The sequence below is a fragment of the Trichosurus vulpecula genome, chromosome 5 (assembly GCF_011100635.1).
Source record: "Trichosurus vulpecula isolate mTriVul1 chromosome 5, mTriVul1.pri, whole genome shotgun sequence".
NCBI classification, from domain to species: Eukaryota; Metazoa; Chordata; class Mammalia; order Diprotodontia; family Phalangeridae; genus Trichosurus; species Trichosurus vulpecula.
In genome coordinates, this window is record NC_050577.1 from 212,340,259 (window position 1) to 212,358,114 (window position 17,856).

Sequence of the window (17,856 nt, forward strand, 5' to 3'; positions counted from 1 at the left end):
TAGAGAAAACTGAATGGGAACAAAAAGGAATATACACATAAAGGGTGATGCCCTTAAGTAAATTAAGAAAGCATGGAATAGTTTATCAGTTTTATGAATAAGCAAAAAAATTATGACCAGAGAAGATATAGAGAGAAAAACAAAATGTAAAACAGATGATTTCCATTATATAAAATTAAAAAGTTTCTGCACAAAGAAACCAATGCAACCAAAATTATAAGGAAAACAGAAAACGGGGGAAAATTTTTTTACAACTGGCATCTCTGATAAAGGTCTCATTTCTCAACATAGAGAACTGAGTTAAATTTACAAAAATACAATTCATTCCCCAATTAATAAATGGTCAAAGGATATGAACAGGCAGTTTTCAGACAAAAGAAATCAAAGCTATCTATAACTGTATGAAAAAATTATCTAAGTCACCATTGATCAGAGAAATCCAAATGAAAACAACTGTGAAGTAGCACCTCACACCTATCAAAGTGGCTATCATGACTGAAAAAAATGTTGGATGGTAGATGGAAAGGGGGAAAATGGGGACACTAACACACCATTGGTGGACTTGTGAACTAATACCACCATTCTCGAGGGCAATTTGGAACCATTCCCAAAGGGCTGTAAAACTGTGCATACCCTTTGATCCAGCAATATCACTGCTAGGTTTATATCCCAAAGACATTCAAAAAAAGAGAAAAGGACTTATTTGTACAAAAAATATTTATAGTGGCTCTTTTTGTGGTGGCTAAGAATTGGAAATCAAAGGGATGCCCATCAATTGGGGAATGGCTAAACAACCTGTGGTATATGATTGCAATGGAATATTATTGCACTGTAACAAAAAATGACAAGCAAGATGATCTCAGAAAATCCTGGAAAAACTTACATGAACTGATGCATAGTGAAGTGAACAGATCCAGGAGAACATTGCACAAAGTGAGAGCAATATTGTTTGATGAAGAACTGTGAATGACTCAACTATTCTCAGGAACACAATGATATAAGACAATCCCAAAGGACTAATGATGAAGCACACTATCTGCCTCCAGAAACGGAATTGATACTTATTCAATACAGACTGAACCATGGTATTTTCCACTTTCTTTCTTTCATTTTTTTTCTTTTATCCATGTCTTCTTGTACAAAATAACTAATATGGAAATATTTTATATAATTGCATATGTATAACCTATATATGACTGCTTACTGTCACAAAAAGGGTGAAGAGGAGGGAGGGAGAAAAATAAAGAATTTGGGACTCAAAATTTTAAATAAAAATGTTTAAAAATTTAAAAAAAATAAAATGGATAAGAACTTTGCAATTGGGCTTTGGGTAAAGGAAAGAAAAGAGGGTCAGGGAAGCAAAGCAGATGGCACCAAACCTAAAACACTGGAGTTGAGCCCATTTCTCTCTCACAATCCTGATTTTTACAAAGAAAGTGTTAGTATTGTGCTATAAGAATTGGTGAATAGACAAATTTCCTAATAACCTGAAAAGACCTATGAGATCTGATACTGAGGGGAACAGAACCAGGAAAACATTATACATGATTACAGACAGGACTAGCATTGATAGACTTGGCTCTTCTCAGCAATGCAGGGTTCAAAGACAGCTCCAAAAGACTCATGATGGAAAAAGCTATTCACATCCAGAGAAAGAATTACAGAGTCTGAATGCAGATTGAGGCAAACTATTTGATCTCTATTTTTTTCTTTCCTTCTTCTGTGGTTTTGTTGCTTCTTTCTCATGATTCATTCCATTGATTATAATTCATCTTTACAATTTGACTATTGGGTAAATAAGTTTAATATGAAGGTATATGTAGAACATATATCGGACTACATGCTGTCTTGGAGGGCAGGTGGGAGGGGAGGGAGGGGGAGAAAATTTGGAACTCAAAAACTTGTGGAACTGAGTGTTGTAAAACAAAAATAAAAAATAAATTAAAAAATACTTTGATAACCATAAAAAGTATTAGAAACAAAGAAAAGGAAAAATATAAAAGCATAGAACAGAGAGCAATATACAATTATCATAACCTTGAATGTGAAAGGGATGAATTGACCTACAAAATGGAAATGGACAGCAAAAAAGGATTATAAATCAGAATCCAATATTTTATATTTATAAGAGACACACAAATATTTATACATATTTAAAACAAACAGAGTAAAAACTAGTATACTCCAGCTGAAGTAAATACTTAAAAACTCTGAGCAATCCAAAAACTAATCATGGTTTCAGAAGTCTAATAATGCAGTATGCTATCCACTTCTTGACAGAGAGGTATGGACTCAAGATAAACAATGAGATAATCATTTTAAGACAGTATCAATGTTATATCTTTTGCTTAACTATTAATACGTTAGACAAATTTTGTTTTTCATTATTTTCAATGAAGGGAGTAGGTAGGAGGAAAAGAAAATTAATGCTTTTTAACTGACGAAAGGTAAAGTAAAATTAAAACTACAACAGAAAAGAAAAGAAAAATTTGATGACACAAAAATTTTTACATTATAAGCTACGGCTTACCATTCTGTTTTGATAGAGTTGACAATGCACTAGCAGCCGCCTGAAATACTTCTTTTGATGAAGAATGCATCAGCATGGCAAGTAGTATTTCTCTATGCACTGGATACCTTTTTTTAAATGTAATTAAAAAATTAACAATAATGATTGTTTTAATTGTTTTATATGAAAAGTGTTTAAAATATTTAATAAACTATACATAAGCAATCTGTAATAATATTTGTACTGGGACTGGTTGACATTAAGAGAGAAACCATAGGCTTCTGAGAAAATAAGCTTTTTCACTGTCCTTTCAACAATGATTCTGGGTACTTATAAGAGAATGTAAGATCAGAGACTAATAGGAAGAGACTCAAAGAGGGAATAATATGAGGTGGCAAATGCCAATGGTAACAGAAAAGTACAGCTAATATATATAATAATAATAAAAGTATGGCTAAAAAGGTACTAAAGGGACATTCTTATAGAAAATGGAGATGAAATGAAAGCTTACATAACAAAGGCATCAGTATTTATGTTAGAAATTATCTTTGGAAAAACAATAAATTTACATTAGCATCTTATACCGCAGTTAATTTCAAACAAATACTTGACAAATATGAAAAGTAATATCACAAAGTCTTAAAACTGGTCAAAAACAGATGGAACCATCTTTAACAACTATGGCATTGGAGACTTCATCAAACAAGGAAAAGAAATGACAAAATTTTGGTGACAGATTATTAAAAAAACTTTTGCACAAAGAAAATGAAAGGAATCAAGATAAGAAGGCAAGCAATAGATTGAGGAAGAAATTTTTGCATCAGATATCAAGTAGGAAAGCAGTATGGAGCAATGTAAAGAATGCTTGACTTGAATTCGGGGGACCTGAAATCAAATGCTAGCTTCTATAATTTACTACCTTAGGCAAGGTACTTAAGCTTTATGGGCTTCATTTCCCTTTTCGGTAAAATTAGAGGATTAGATTAGATGACGTCTGAGGTCATCTCTGATAAAGGTTTGATATTTAAGATATATGAGGAATTAAAGAAATATATTTAAAAATCAAGAGTCGGTTCCTAATACATAAAATGGTCAAAAAATATAACAAGTGGTTCTCAAAAGAACCACAAATTACTAAAAAAAAATCATCTGAACTGCTCCAAACCACAATGAGAAATGCAAATTTAAAAAACTCCAAGGTTTCACTTCATTTATAGCAAATTGGCAAAGATGAAGGGGAACAAGGGGAGGGAAAGGGAATAAGCATTTATATATATCATGTATTATGTGTCATACAGTATGCTAAGTACCTCTTACAAATATCTCATCTGATAAAAACAGAACAAATTTAAGGAATTCAGAAAACCACTGAAAGTAAGGTAATATATACATCTACAAAAGCTTGTAAAATATGCAGTGATTCCCAAGGTTGGCCCAAACTAGATAAAAATGTAATTAAGAAATATTAAGCAAGATAAATAAAAATACACTAGAACACAGGTAACGTTAATACATGGCCCTCCTTTCTATTTGAGTTTGACACTACTTTGACAACTAAAAGAACTACAAATAAGGAATAAAAACAGAGAAAAAAAAAGTAAATTACATCTGAAAATTATAAAGCATAATATTGGCTCTCAAGAAGAGATGAGGAAACATACCTCCCCCTCCTTTTACTAAGCAAGTGAAGGTTTATGAGTACAATTTGTTACCTGTTGTGATTGATTTCTTCATTGATTTTGCTATACTATTTGTTTTTTCCTTTCTAATCTTTGTTAACAGAAAGTATGTTGTTGGTGCAGGAGAGGGAGATGTATTTTGCAGTAAATGAATCAGAGATACAAAAGGCAATCATCTAATTGATACATGGACAAACAATATGAAAAAAAGAATTTTCCGAGTAAGAAATAAAAGCTAATAAAGAGCCATATGAAAAAATGCCCCAAATCACTAAAAATTAGAGAGCAAACAACAACAACAGCAACACTGTAAAAATAAACAACTCTGAAAGCCTTTAGGATTCTCTTCAACACAATAAACAACCATGATTCCAGAGGATCGATGATGAAGCATGCTAACCACCCCTGACAAAGAGAAGATGGACTTGGGTATAGGATGATACACACATTTTTTGGATAGGGGCAGTGCAGGAACTGTTTTACTTAATTACACATATCCATTACAAGGTTTTTGTTTTGTTTTACAATAGAGAGAGGAAGGAGAAATAATTGCCACATGAATATTCTTTATGTCTACCTACTAAAAATGCACATACAAAACAGGATGATGGCTATATTCTTCGAATAGTAACAGCATTTATTAAGAGCTTATGTGGCAAGCACTATGCTAAGTATTCGGGATACAAAAGCAAAAAAAAAAAATGGTCCCTGAACTCAAAAAGGACACATTGTAATGGGAAAGACAACACGCAAATAACTACGTACATGAAAGACACATTATGTTAATGTAAAGTTAATTTAAGTTAATCAAAGAGGAACGGTACTAGCAGAGGTGAGGGAAAAAGGGTAGGACTTGGAAAGATATCCTACAGAGAAGGTTAGATTTTAGATGAGGGAAGCCAGGAAAGCTAGGAAAGGGGGAGAATGTTAGACGATCATGTGTGAGGAACAGCAAGCCATTCAATGTAGCTGGATTAGAGAGTTCATTGAAGGGAATCAAGTGTAAGAAGAATGGAAATGTTTAGAAGGGGTCAGGTTGGGAAGATCATCGATGAAATAGATGATTTATTTAGAGGTAACAGACACTAAATTGGAGAAGTGTGGCCAATCTCCAAAATTTTCTGTTGTTGATATGAAATCAACAAGTATTTGTTAAGTATCTACCATGCACCAGGTACCCTGCTTAGAGCTAGGGAGAGGAAGAAAAATAAAAGACAGGGCATGCTCTCAAGGAATTCACAATCTAATGAGAGAAACAACATGAAAACAACTAGATATAAACAAGTTAAGCAAGGGATAAGTAAGAAGTACTCAATATAAAGGGAAGGCACTAAAATTAAGAGGGAATGGGAAAGGCTTTCTGTAGAAAGTGGTGTTTTAACTGGGACTTGAAGGAAGCCAGAGAAGCCAGGAAGCAGAGAAGACAGAGAAGATTCCAGACATGTAGAACTGCCACTGAAAATGCCTAGAACTGAGAGATGGAATGTCTTATTTGAGGAACAGCAGGGAGACCAGTGTGCCTAGATGGACTGTGAAACAGTAGCACTTATGGATGAAACTGGAAATGTACTATTTTTAATGTTCACTGATTACCAAGAAGCCGCTAGCTTATTAGAATTTCTACTAAGAATTTAAAGACTCTTGCTAATAACTTTCAAATGTAACTTTTGTTAACTAAGTTAGCAAATAACTTATTGAAGACACTGAGGTCTAAACACTGTGAATCTACTCTTATCTCCGGAGAAACTCTCCAATATACATAAAGAACTTCTACAGCAAAATATTAAATTTAGCAATAAATTTTTCTAATTTAATTAACATTTATAAACATAAAATCATTACTACTGACTGGTCATCTTCATCGCCAATATTTTCATGCAAATTGCTTTGGTACATAAGTAGACGGTTTAAAGCCCAGCATGCAGCCTCCTGGATTGGAAAAAGAAAATAGTTTATACAATTATATAAACAACTCTCAATCAGTCTTGAAAGTGACTTGATAGTAATCAAACCTGCACATCTGTGTTCTTCCTATGCAGTGTCAATGCTCTGTAACTGGCTTCTAACCAGTATAATTTATTGTCCTCATCATCATCCCGATTCTTTTTCTTTTCTTCTAAATCTTGGTTTAAAATAATAGTCTCAGCTTAAAGACAAAATGCCATAAATTAGTTCTAATTTGGAGCAAATGTCAAGTTATTTCATATTTCAAAATAGATACAAAGTTTAACCTGTACTGATATACATTAATAAACAGTAAAAATAAGACACAAACATTCAATGAATAACCTTAGCACAGATGGCTCTTCACTCCTAATATAAATCCAACTGCGTCACAATTCTTAGACCAATCACACATATCACTAAATTATTTTTTCCTTTCTCTCATTTTAAGTTGAACCAATGCTTATTTTATTTAAGATTATTCTTAAGTGGATAGTATTTAAAATTATCACCTCCCAAAAAAGTTTATTATGATTTTAATTCATAAAAGAGGCATTCATTTTGGGACATGGCCAATGGGAATTTATTTTGTTTGATGAACACATAACTATTAAAAGAAAGCTTTGTTTTTTCTTGGGGGGGAGGAGGTAGAGGGAGAGAAAGGGAAAAAGAAAATAAATGTTTATTAACTGAAGAAAAATAAATGAAAAAAATTCATGAAAAGAGGAATGGGAGACAGTGTAGAAGGTCCTGCAGCTGAAGGCCCTATTGGTTTTCTGGATTTGGGAATTCCCATGATATCTGCCTCAATTATGCCCAGAAGATTGTTCTAAAATTTCACTGTCTAAATGCTCTTCTTATTAATATTACCTTTCCCAAAATGATAATACTATGATGACTAATGAGCATACATCATTTGGAAATTTTGGAAAATTTCTGTGATTAATATGATCAACCTAATGGATAAATCATTGGCATCTTCTTTAAAAGCAACTTGAATCTGAATTCAGACTCCATAATTCTTTCTCTGGATGTGGATAGCTTTTCCCATCATGAGTCTTTTGGAGCTGTCTTTAGTATATAGAGCCAAGTCTATCAAAGTTAGTCATCACAGATACAGTGTGTCTGTAATCATGTATGATGTTCTCCTGGTTCTGCTCCCCTCACTCAGCATCAGGTCATATAAGTCTTTCCAGATAATTATGAAGTCCATGTGCTCCTCATTTCTTATAGCACAAAAGTATTCCATTACATTCATATACCACAACTTGTTTAGCCATTCCCCAATTGATGGGCAACCTTTCAATTTCCAGATCTTGGCCACCACAGAGAGCTGTTTTAAATATTTTTGTACTTGTGGGTCCTTTTCCTTTTTTTATGATCTCTTTGGGAAACAGCCTTAGAAGTGGTATTGCTGAGTCAAAGGGCATGTACATTTTTATATCCCTTTGGGCATAGTTCCAAATTGATCTCCAAAACGGTTGGATCCGTTCACAACTCCACCAACAATGCAATAGTGTTCCAATTTTCCCAAATATTCTTCAACATTTATAATCTTTCTGTTTTGTCATGCAGATTGATGCCAACTGTTTGCTCTCTCTTTTTTTTTTTGGTTTTCTTTCTTCTTCCTCATGGTTCATTCCATTTGTTATAATTCTTCCTTACGACACGACTATTGTCAAAATAAGTTTAATATGAAGGTATATGTAGAACCTATATTGGATTACATGCAGTCTTGGAGGGGGAGGGGGGAGAAAAGGGAGGGGGAAAAATCTGGAACTCAAAAACTTGTGAAACTTAGTGTTGTAAACGAAAAGTAAAAAATAAATTAAAAAAAACAACTTGTGAGTATGTTGAATTGTGGAGGAATCAATAATTATGAGTCCAGCTCCATAACTGGATAAACCACAGTTCTGGAGCAACTAGGCCTGGAGTCAAGAAGACTTGATTTCAAAACTGGCCTTACATGCTTACTAGCTGTGTGACCCTGGGCAAGTCACTTAGCTTTTGTCTGCCCCAATTTCCTTATCTGTAAAATGAGCATAATAACATTTACTATATGCCAAGGTTGTTGTGAGGATCAAATGAGATAATAATAGTAATTATAAAACAGTTAACACAGTGCCTGGCACACAGTAAACACTACATGAATGTTAGTAACTAGCTATTACTATTCTTTTGGGTTGAAAGAAAATTATTATAAATAAATGAACACTGAAGAAAGTACTACTTTTAGCTAGATCATATCTTCTGGAATACTAATGAATAAATGAAAAGATTTTTAGGAAGCTATTTTGTAGAGTTTCCAAGCTAATTAGTTATATATTATTCCAGTCCCCAATTCCAAGGAGAATTCTGATCAATGCATTAACTTTTCAAATTTTTTAGAGCAAAATGAACTAGAGTTTTAATAAAATTCCTAAAGTTTTCATGTCTATGGTTTATTCTCTAAGCATGAGAGATTTTGTTTTCTAAGTCTCTACTAAATTACATTATGATTGGGGTGGGGGGGGGGTGTGGGGCATGGAGCAAAGCCAAGAAAGCAGATAAGGGGTAGCTACTCAGTTGCACTTTCTCAACATTCCCCTCAAATCAACTTTAAAATAATGTCTGAAATCAAATTTGGAGCCGCAGAGTGAACAAAAGGGTAGGGTGAGACATTTTTCCAGCCCAGGAAATCTTAGGAGGTCATCAGAAGTGTGGGGCACCTAGACGGAGGCCTGTCCAGAACCCACACACATTACTGTGGCAACTGCAGCCTCAGCAGCAGCAGTAGCTTCAGAAGTTCTCAGCCCAGACACAATAAGGGAATTGAACCACTAGTCAGAAAGAGATGACAGGGACCCCTTTGCCGGCACTGGGTACAGCTGGCACTTACTGGCAAGTTTATTGCCCACAGGCAGTTTGAGGTCACAGTTCCAGGGTAGAGAAGAGCACCAAGGGTTTGTCATAAGGGAACAGAAGCCCTGGGTACAGTACCAAAGCAAAGAGTAAGGGACAAGGGGCCCTTCAGGAGAAAACTGACCACCTCTACCAATGATCATACCACCTTGAAAACATCAACAATTTGCAGACATCTCCATCTCCCACCCCAAACTAGGTCTGAAAACAGCAGCATGAAAAAGCTTAAAGCTTGGCTCAGTGTCTCCCCAGTCCCAAGTAAGCACAACCTAACTTTAACATAAAATTCAAAGTCAAGAAATAAGCTGGAAAAATGAGCAAACAATAAAAAAGAATTTCAGCATAAAAAGCTACTATAGTGGAAAGGAAGACCAAGCATAGAGTCAGAAAAAGATGTGAAAAGAGCTATTACTAAAGCCTCAAAGAAAAATGCTAAGTGGACCCAAACACAACAAGAATTCCTGCAAGAGTTAAAGAAAAATACGAGTCATGGCAGAAAAATTGGAAAAAGAAATGAGAGTGATGCAAGAAAATTATGAAAAGAGAATTCACAGCTTTGTAAAAGAGGCACAAAAAAACAATGAAGAAAATAATACTTCAAAAAACAGAATTGGCCAAATGGTAAAAGAGGCACAAAAATCCAATGAAGAGAAGAACTCCTCAAAAAGCAGAATTGAACAAATGGAAAAGGAGTTACAAAAAGTTACTGAAAAAAAGAACTTCTTAAAAACAGAATTAGTAAAATGGAAAAAGAGGTACAAAATTTCACTGAAGAAAATATTTCCTTAAATATTAGAACTGGGTAAGTGGAAGGAATGACTCCATGAATTATCAAGAAACAGCAAAACAGACAAGAGAATGAAAAAAAAAAAACAGAAGCAGCTGAAATATCTCACTGGAAAAGTGACTGAACTGGAAGATAAAACCAGGACAGATAACTTAAGAAATCAATGAATCACCTGAAAGCTGTGATCAAAGAAAGAGTTTAGACATCCTTTTTCAAGGATTTATCAAGGAAAACTGTCCCAATATTCTAGAACCAGGAGGTAAAATAGAAACTGAAAGAGTCCACTGATTACTTCATGAAGGAGATTCCAAAATGAAAACTCCCAGGAACACTATAGCCAAATTCCAGTGCTCGCAGGCCAAAGAGAAGAAGCCAGACAGAAACAATTCAAATATCATGAAGCCACAGTCAGGATCACACAAGATTTAATGGCTTCATTAAAGGAATAGAAGGCTTAGAGCATGATATTCTGTAAAGCAAAGGAACTAAAATTACAAGCATTAATAACCTACCTTGCAAAACTGAGTATAATCCTTGATGGAAGGGAAAAGGACATTTAATGACTAGATGAAGTTCAAACACTTTTATGAAAATACCAGAGCTGAACAGAAAATTTGACATTCAAACACAAGACTCAAGAGAAGCATAAATAAATAAATATGAAAGAGTAATAATAAGAAACTCAATAAAGTTAAACTGTTTATATTCCTATATGGGAAGAAGATATGCAAAACTCCTAAGAACTCTGTCATTATTAGGACAGTTAAAAGGACTTTACATAAACAGAGGACATGGGTGTGAACCAATTATTTTGGAATGCTCTCTAAAAACAAAGGAGTGAGAAAGAGGGGTGCATTGGGAGGAGGAAGGGAGAGGTAGAAATGGGGTTTATTTTCTCACATAAAAGAGGAGTGCAAAGAAGAGTTTTTATAATGGAGGGGGAAATGGGGATGAGGGAGTGGCAGGCAATGCTTGACCATCATTCTCACTGGCATTGGTTTAAAGAAGGAAGAATATATACATACACTCAGTTGTGTATAGAAATGTAACTAATCCATTAGGGAAGTATAAGGGAAAAGGGCTAAGAGAATGTGGGAGGTGAGGAGAAGAATGACAAAGGGGAGAGCAGATTAAGGGAGGCAATAATTGGAAGTAAAATAAACTTTTGAAAAGGGACAGGATAAAAACAGAGAGAGATGAAAAACAGGAAAATGAGATGGAGGGAAATACTTGCTTAGTAATCATAACTTTGAATGTGAATGAGATGACCTCACCCATAATACAGAAACAGACAGAAGAACAGAAACCAGAATCCAAAAATGTGTTGTTCGTAAGAGACATACTTGAAACAGAAAGACACACACAGAGTTAAAATAAAGGGCTAGAGCAGAGTCTAAGATACTTTGACTGAAGTAAAAAAAAAGGCACAGGTAACAATCATGATCTCAGACAAAGCAAAAGCCAAAACCGGACCTAATTAAAAGAGATAAACAGGGAGATTATACTATGGTAAAGGGTTCTACAGACAATGAAGCAACATAAAAATTTTTGTAGCAAATGTCTCTTATAAAGGCCTCATTTCTCATACATAAACTAAGCACAGAACTGAGTCAAATTTATAAAAATAAAGGCTATTTCCCAATTGACAAATGGTGATGAAATTGATGACTGGACCCCTATTTTACCCCAATCAACATTACTTCGTTGGTGATTTTATTGGTGGTGACTGACAGCAATTATCAATATATTATACCTACAATCAAGATGCACTTAGTCAATCCATCAAATTAGCCAACCAATCAATATATATTTAATCTTGATTAACATATTGTATTTGTTAACATTATACATATAGTTAATCAATTAACATGTTATACTTAACAATATATATTTAGTTAATCAACTAATCAGGAATAATCAAATAGGATAGATTCTTATAAAAAGGACTCTAGAGTCATTAAAAAAACCTCAAATCTTTTATGAAAAACCCCAAACTATATACTGCATACTCAGAAGGTCACTTACTAAGAGGTTAACTTGCCTAATTACATAAAGCTAAGTAGATGACCTCCGCCCTTTCCTCCTGCTGAGCAGGGGACCAAGCCCAGTGTGACACACGTGACTCAGTTACATGGAAATCCCTATACTCATTCCATTGCCCCTTCATCCTTCGCGATCTCCTCATTGCCCAACATGAGTAGATGGCTAAGAGCATTTGGGCAATGAGTGACCCATGCTGTGGCCTGCTCTTCTCCTGACGCATCAGCTCATGCAGATGTTTTGACATCCACTATTCAGCCCAACCCAATAAGCCTGCTCCCTGATTTTGGCAGGATCTCCTGAAGGAAAAGTTAAGTGTATTAATGTCTGTTCACATGCCCATCTGTCAACCAATGGGAAAGTTAAGGACAAGGTCTGTCCACCAATCAGACTCTGTAATTTTGGCCTGCTCCACCTGTATTGTCTGGGTGTCAAGCACTATGAAACTAAGGCCCTGGAGGAAGTGGGGCATTTCAGGTGGTGAGGAAATTCCAAGATCCTATCCATTAGGAGAGGCCAGGTCCCTTTAATAAATGGTTATTGGCTCAGAGTTCTGCCTCGGTGGTTTTTCTTACGATTTTGACATTTTGGGCCTATAGTCAAAGGATAGAAACAGGCAGTTTTCAGAAGATTTGTAAGAAAAAATGCTCTAAATCAATACTAATTAAAGAAAGGCAAATTAAAACAACTCTGAGGTACCACGTCACACCTATCAGAAACAGCAAATGATGGTGAGCATGAGGGAAAAATAGGTACACTCTTGAACTGCTGGTAGAGTAGTGAACTGGTCCAACCATTCCTGAGAACAAGAAACTATGCCCAAAGCGCTATGAACCTCTGCATACCCCATGACCATTGAGCAATACTGCTATCATGTCTGTATCCCAAAGAGATCAAAGGAAAAGGACCTATATATACAAAAAATATTTATAGCAGCTTTTTGTGGTGGCAAAGAGTTGGAAATTGATGGAATGCTCATCAGCTGGGGAATGGTTGAACAAGCTGGGGCTTAGGATGATGAGGGGGTTGTTTCAGAAAAACAAGCCAAGATCCATATGAAGTGTTGCAAGTGAAGTGAGAAGATGTGGGAGATTACTGTGCCAAGTAATGATCAAACGTGAAAGAAGACTACGCTGATCAATACAATAGTCTAAGACAATTCCAAAGAATTCATGAAGAAAAAATACTAGCCACCTCCACTGAGAGAACTGACGAACTCTGAGTGCACCCAAAGTAAAATTTTCTCATTTTATTTTATTTTTTTTGCTTTTTTTGGAAACATGGATAATAAGAAAATATATGCATGATTTCACATATAAAATTGATAGTATATTACTTGCCTTTTCAGTGAGTGAGGGGAGTGACAAGGAGCAAGAAAATTTGGAAGGCATAGTTAAAAATGAAAAGAATGTTAAAAATAAAAAATAAATTAAAATGTTCAATAAATTAGATCAGGGCTGTCCAACCTTACGTTATCTTAGAGCCGCAATAAAATTAATTATTTGAGGGCCCCACCCAGAATAAAAAATACAGTACACTAATAGAATGGGGGGGAACGTACATCATCAATACGACAGGCAAAGGCACCAAGCGCAAAAGCAAACACAAAACAACAAAGCGACAACACAACAGTACAAAGGTAGGTGCATACTGACTAGTCTCCATCATACAGACAGAACGCATTCCACAGATCAATTGAAAATTCTGTGTGACACGTTCCATCTGTAATACTGCTTAAAAACACCAGAGAAAATTAACATCAACAAGATTATTTATTAGTGATGGATTTTAAAATCTAATATGCATTCCATGCAAATTATTATTTTATTTTTTTCACTTGTGAAAATTAAAACCCACAAGTGGCTCCCATAAAATCCCACTGCAGACCACATGTGCCTTGGGGGCCATATTTTGGACAGCCCTGAATTAGATAAAGAAAAAAAAGATACAACTTTCAAGAAAGTACTCCTTTTAGCAGTTAGACTTGTTTCTGAAGGTGGGTGCAGAGTCAAGATGGCAGAGTGAAAGCAGGGAAGTACCCGAGCTCTCTCATAAATTCTTTCAGATACCTTTAAGAAAGTGAATCTGAACAAATTTGAGAGGTGGAATCCATTAGGAGATGGTGTGGCAGATTTCCTCCCCAGGAGAGTCTGGAAGGTTGATGGGAAGGATCTGTTGCACCTGGCTGGGAGAGCACTGAGGGCCCGAGGGCCTATACCCAACCATAGCCGAGCAGGAGTGGACCTTGGTTGGCTGCATCACCAGTTGCAGTGGCAATCCCCAAACTTCTCAGCCTGGAACTAGAGTCTGTCAGAAACAGGTGAGACAGAAGCATAGAACCTCTGGCCCTGGCAGCAGCTACTGCAGCCCACAGACTAAATGTTTGAAATTAACCTTCTTAAACTTCCAGGAGCCATGATGACAGAGTAAACTATAAGTGCTCTCATCCCTCCCTTGCTGACCTTGAATAACCCAGAGGACATTGCCCTAGGAAAACCCTTGGTATAGTAGAGGAAGAAATAGGGGCACAACAGTCTTTTAGCTCAGGAAGCTAGGGAGACAAGGCCCTCTTGCTGTGACAGAAGGGGACCAGTGGAGGAAGAGAGGCATCCCAGCAAGCCCCACCTCAGCAGACTGGTGGGAGATCCGGAGCCCCAGGGGAGTGGGGCCAGCAAGTGCCAACACCGGGACAACAGGTGTGCCTTTGCACAGCCAGGGGAATTGGCACACAACAACCCAGACCACATTTGAGGCCACCCATGCTATAGCGCAGCCCCAGGGGAAGAGGAGACTTCCAACAGCCAGACCACCTCACCCCCACACCTCATGTTGGGAGCTTCAGTGTAACCCTGGGGAAACTCAAGATGGACTTCACTGGCCTTGATCTTTGGCACACACTAGCCAGCTCCAGCTCAGTACCAGGTGAGCTGCAGCATTATATAGCCGAACTCCAGGGCCAGTGTTCTACTTACTATGCCACCTAGTTGCCCTATGATTATGCTTGTTAATCTTAAGAATGGTATGGTAATTATGACATTTAAAAGGGATATACATAGACAGGGGGTGTGGGTGTAAATTAACTGATGTGATGATAAAAAACCTAAATAAGGGGTGCAAAGGAATTGTAATGGGAGAAGAGGTAAGGAGGAGGCAGAAAAGGGTAAATTACATCATATGAAGAGGCACAAAAACTTTTCCTAGTAGAGGAAATGAAGGGAGGGAAAAGAGCAGTGTTTGAGCTTTAATCTGTTCGGGTTTGGTTCAAGGATGGAATCAAACAGACAGTAGGAAGGGAAAGGAGAAAGAAAAGGGAGGGAGGTTGTTAGAAGTGAGGGAAGAAGCAGTAAGGGGAAACGATAAGATAAGGGAGGGGACTAATAGGGAGGGAAAATTGAGGGAGACAGTGGTCAAAAGCAAAACTTTTTTTGAGGAGGGGAAAGGACAAAGGAGAAATAAAAGCATAAATGGGGAGGGGGAACAGGATGGAGAAAAAGACACATAGTAATCATAACTGTGAATGGGATGAAGCTTCCCAGAAAATGAAGACAGATAGCAGAATGGATTAAAAACCACAATCCTACAATATGTTCCTTACAAGAAACACACTTAAAACAGGGAGATACACACAGGGTAAAAGTAAAAGGCTGGAGTAGAATACATTATGCTTCAGCTGAAGTAATAAAAGCAGGAGTAGCAATCCTAATCGCAGACAAAGCTAAAACAAAGATGGTTCTAATTAGAAGAGATGAGGAAGGAAACTATATCCTGCTAAAAGGTACCATCAACAATGAACCAATATCATTACTTAACACATATGAACCAAGTGGTATAGTATCCCAATTGTCACAGGAGAAGTTAAGGGAGTTACAGGAAGAAACAGGCAGCAAAATTAAACTACTAGGGGGACCTCAACCTCCCCCTCTCTGAACTTGATAAATCTAACCTGAAAATAAACAAGAAAGAAGTTAAGGAGGTGAATAGAATTTTAGAAAAGGTAGATATGATAGACCTCTGGAGAAAACTGAATGGTGATAAAAAGGAATATACCTTTTCCTCAGAGGTACATGGTTCATACTCAAAAACTGAACAAGTAGTAGGGCATACAAACCTCACAATTCAGTGCAGAAAGGCAGAATTACTCAATGCATCCCTTTCAGATCATGATGCAATAAAAATTATTTGTAATAAAAACTATGGAAAGATAAGCTAAAAGTTAACTGGAAACTTAATAATCTAATCCAAAAGAATGAGTGAATCAAACAACAAATCATAGAAACAATTAATAACTTCATCCAAAAGAATGACAATGATGAGACAACATACCAAAATTTATGGGATGCAGCAAAAGTGGTTCTTTGGGGAAGTTTTGTATCTCTGAATGCTTACATGAATAAAACAGAGAAAAAGGAGATCAATGAATTGGGCAGGCAACTAAAAAAGCTACAAAAAGAACAAAGTAAAAATCCCCAATTAAATAAGAAATTAGAAATTCTGAAAATCAAAGGAAAGATTAACAAAATTGAAATTAAGAAAACAATTGAACTAATAAATAAAATTAAGTGCCAGTTTTATGAAAAAAATAAAACCAATAAAATTGATAAATCTTTGGTCAATTTGATTTAAGAAAAGAAGAAAACCAAATTACCACTATCAAAAATGAAAATGGTGAATTCACCTCCAATGAAGAGGAAATTAAAACAATAACTATGAATTATTTTGCCCAATTGTATGTTCATAAATTTGATAACCATAGGGAAATGGATGAATATTTACAAAAATTGCCCAGATTAACAGAAGAGGAAGTAAAATACTTAAATAATCCTATCTCAGAAAAAGAAATTGAACAAGCCATCAATGAACTTCCTAGGAAAAAATCTCCAGAGGAAGCATGGATTTACAAGCAAATTCTATCAAACACTTAGAACAATTAATTCCCATACTCTATACACTATTTTGGAAAACAGGAGAAGGAGTACTATCAAATTCTTTTTCTGACACAAACATAGTACTGATACCTAAACCAGGAAGTCAAAACAGGGAAAGAAAATTATAGACTAATTTCCCTAATGAATATAGATGCAAAAATTTTAAATAAAATATTAGCAAAAAGATTACAGCAACTTATCATGAAAATAATACACCGCGACCAGGTAGGGTTTATTCCAGGAATGCAATGCTGGTTCAATATTGAAGAAAAAATAGCATAATTGATCATATCAACAAAAACACAGAAACCATATGATTATTTCAAGAGAGGCAGAAAAAGCTTTTGAGAAACAAAACCTATTCCTATTAAAAACACTAGACAGCATATGAATTAATGGAGTTTTCCTTAAAATCATAAGTAGCATCTACCTAAAACCATAAGCAAGCATTATATGTAATGGGGATAAGCTAGATGCATTTCTAATAAGATCAGGGGTGAAACAAGGATGTCCAGTATCACCTTTATTATTCAATTTCGTACTAGAATGTTAGCTTTAGCAATAAGGGAAGAAAAAGATATTGAAGGAATGAGAATAGGCAAAGAAGATACAAAGTTATTACTCTGCAGATGACATGATGATTTACTTAGAGAATCCTGGGGAATCAAATAAAAAACTACTTGAAATAATAAATAACTTTGGCAAAGTTGTAAGATATAAAATAAACCCACTTATATACTTGGCATTCCTATGTATTACTAACAAAGCCCAACAGCAAGAGATAGAAAGAGGAATTCCATTTAAAGTTACTGTAGACACTATGACATATTTGGGAGTCTACTTGCAAAGACAAACTCAGGACCTATATGAACACAATTACAAAACAGTTTTCACACAAATAAAATCGGATCTAAGTAAATGGAAAAGCATCAGTTGTTCATGGTTAGGCCGATCAAATATAATAAAAATGATAATTTTACCTAAATTAATTTGCTTTTCTAGTGCCATATCAACCAAACAACCGAAAAATTATTTTATAAAGCTAGATAAAATAATAATGAAATTCATCAG

At 35.6% G+C, this 17,856-nt stretch overlaps 1 protein-coding gene across 1 annotated transcript in view; it reads right to left on the reverse strand.

Moving 5' to 3' along the window:
- LRRK2 (leucine rich repeat kinase 2) overlaps positions 1-17,856 on the reverse strand; it is a 232,096-nt gene that overhangs the window by 165,062 nt on the left and 49,178 nt on the right. The window contains exons 9-11 of the mRNA XM_036759572.1: positions 6,201-6,334; positions 6,038-6,117; positions 2,531-2,637 (exon numbers count right to left, since the gene is read on the reverse strand). Of these exons, the coding sequence (XP_036615467.1) occupies positions 2,531-2,637; positions 6,038-6,117; positions 6,201-6,334 (321 nt within the window). The remainder of the gene's footprint in view (positions 1-2,530; positions 2,638-6,037; positions 6,118-6,200; positions 6,335-17,856) is intronic.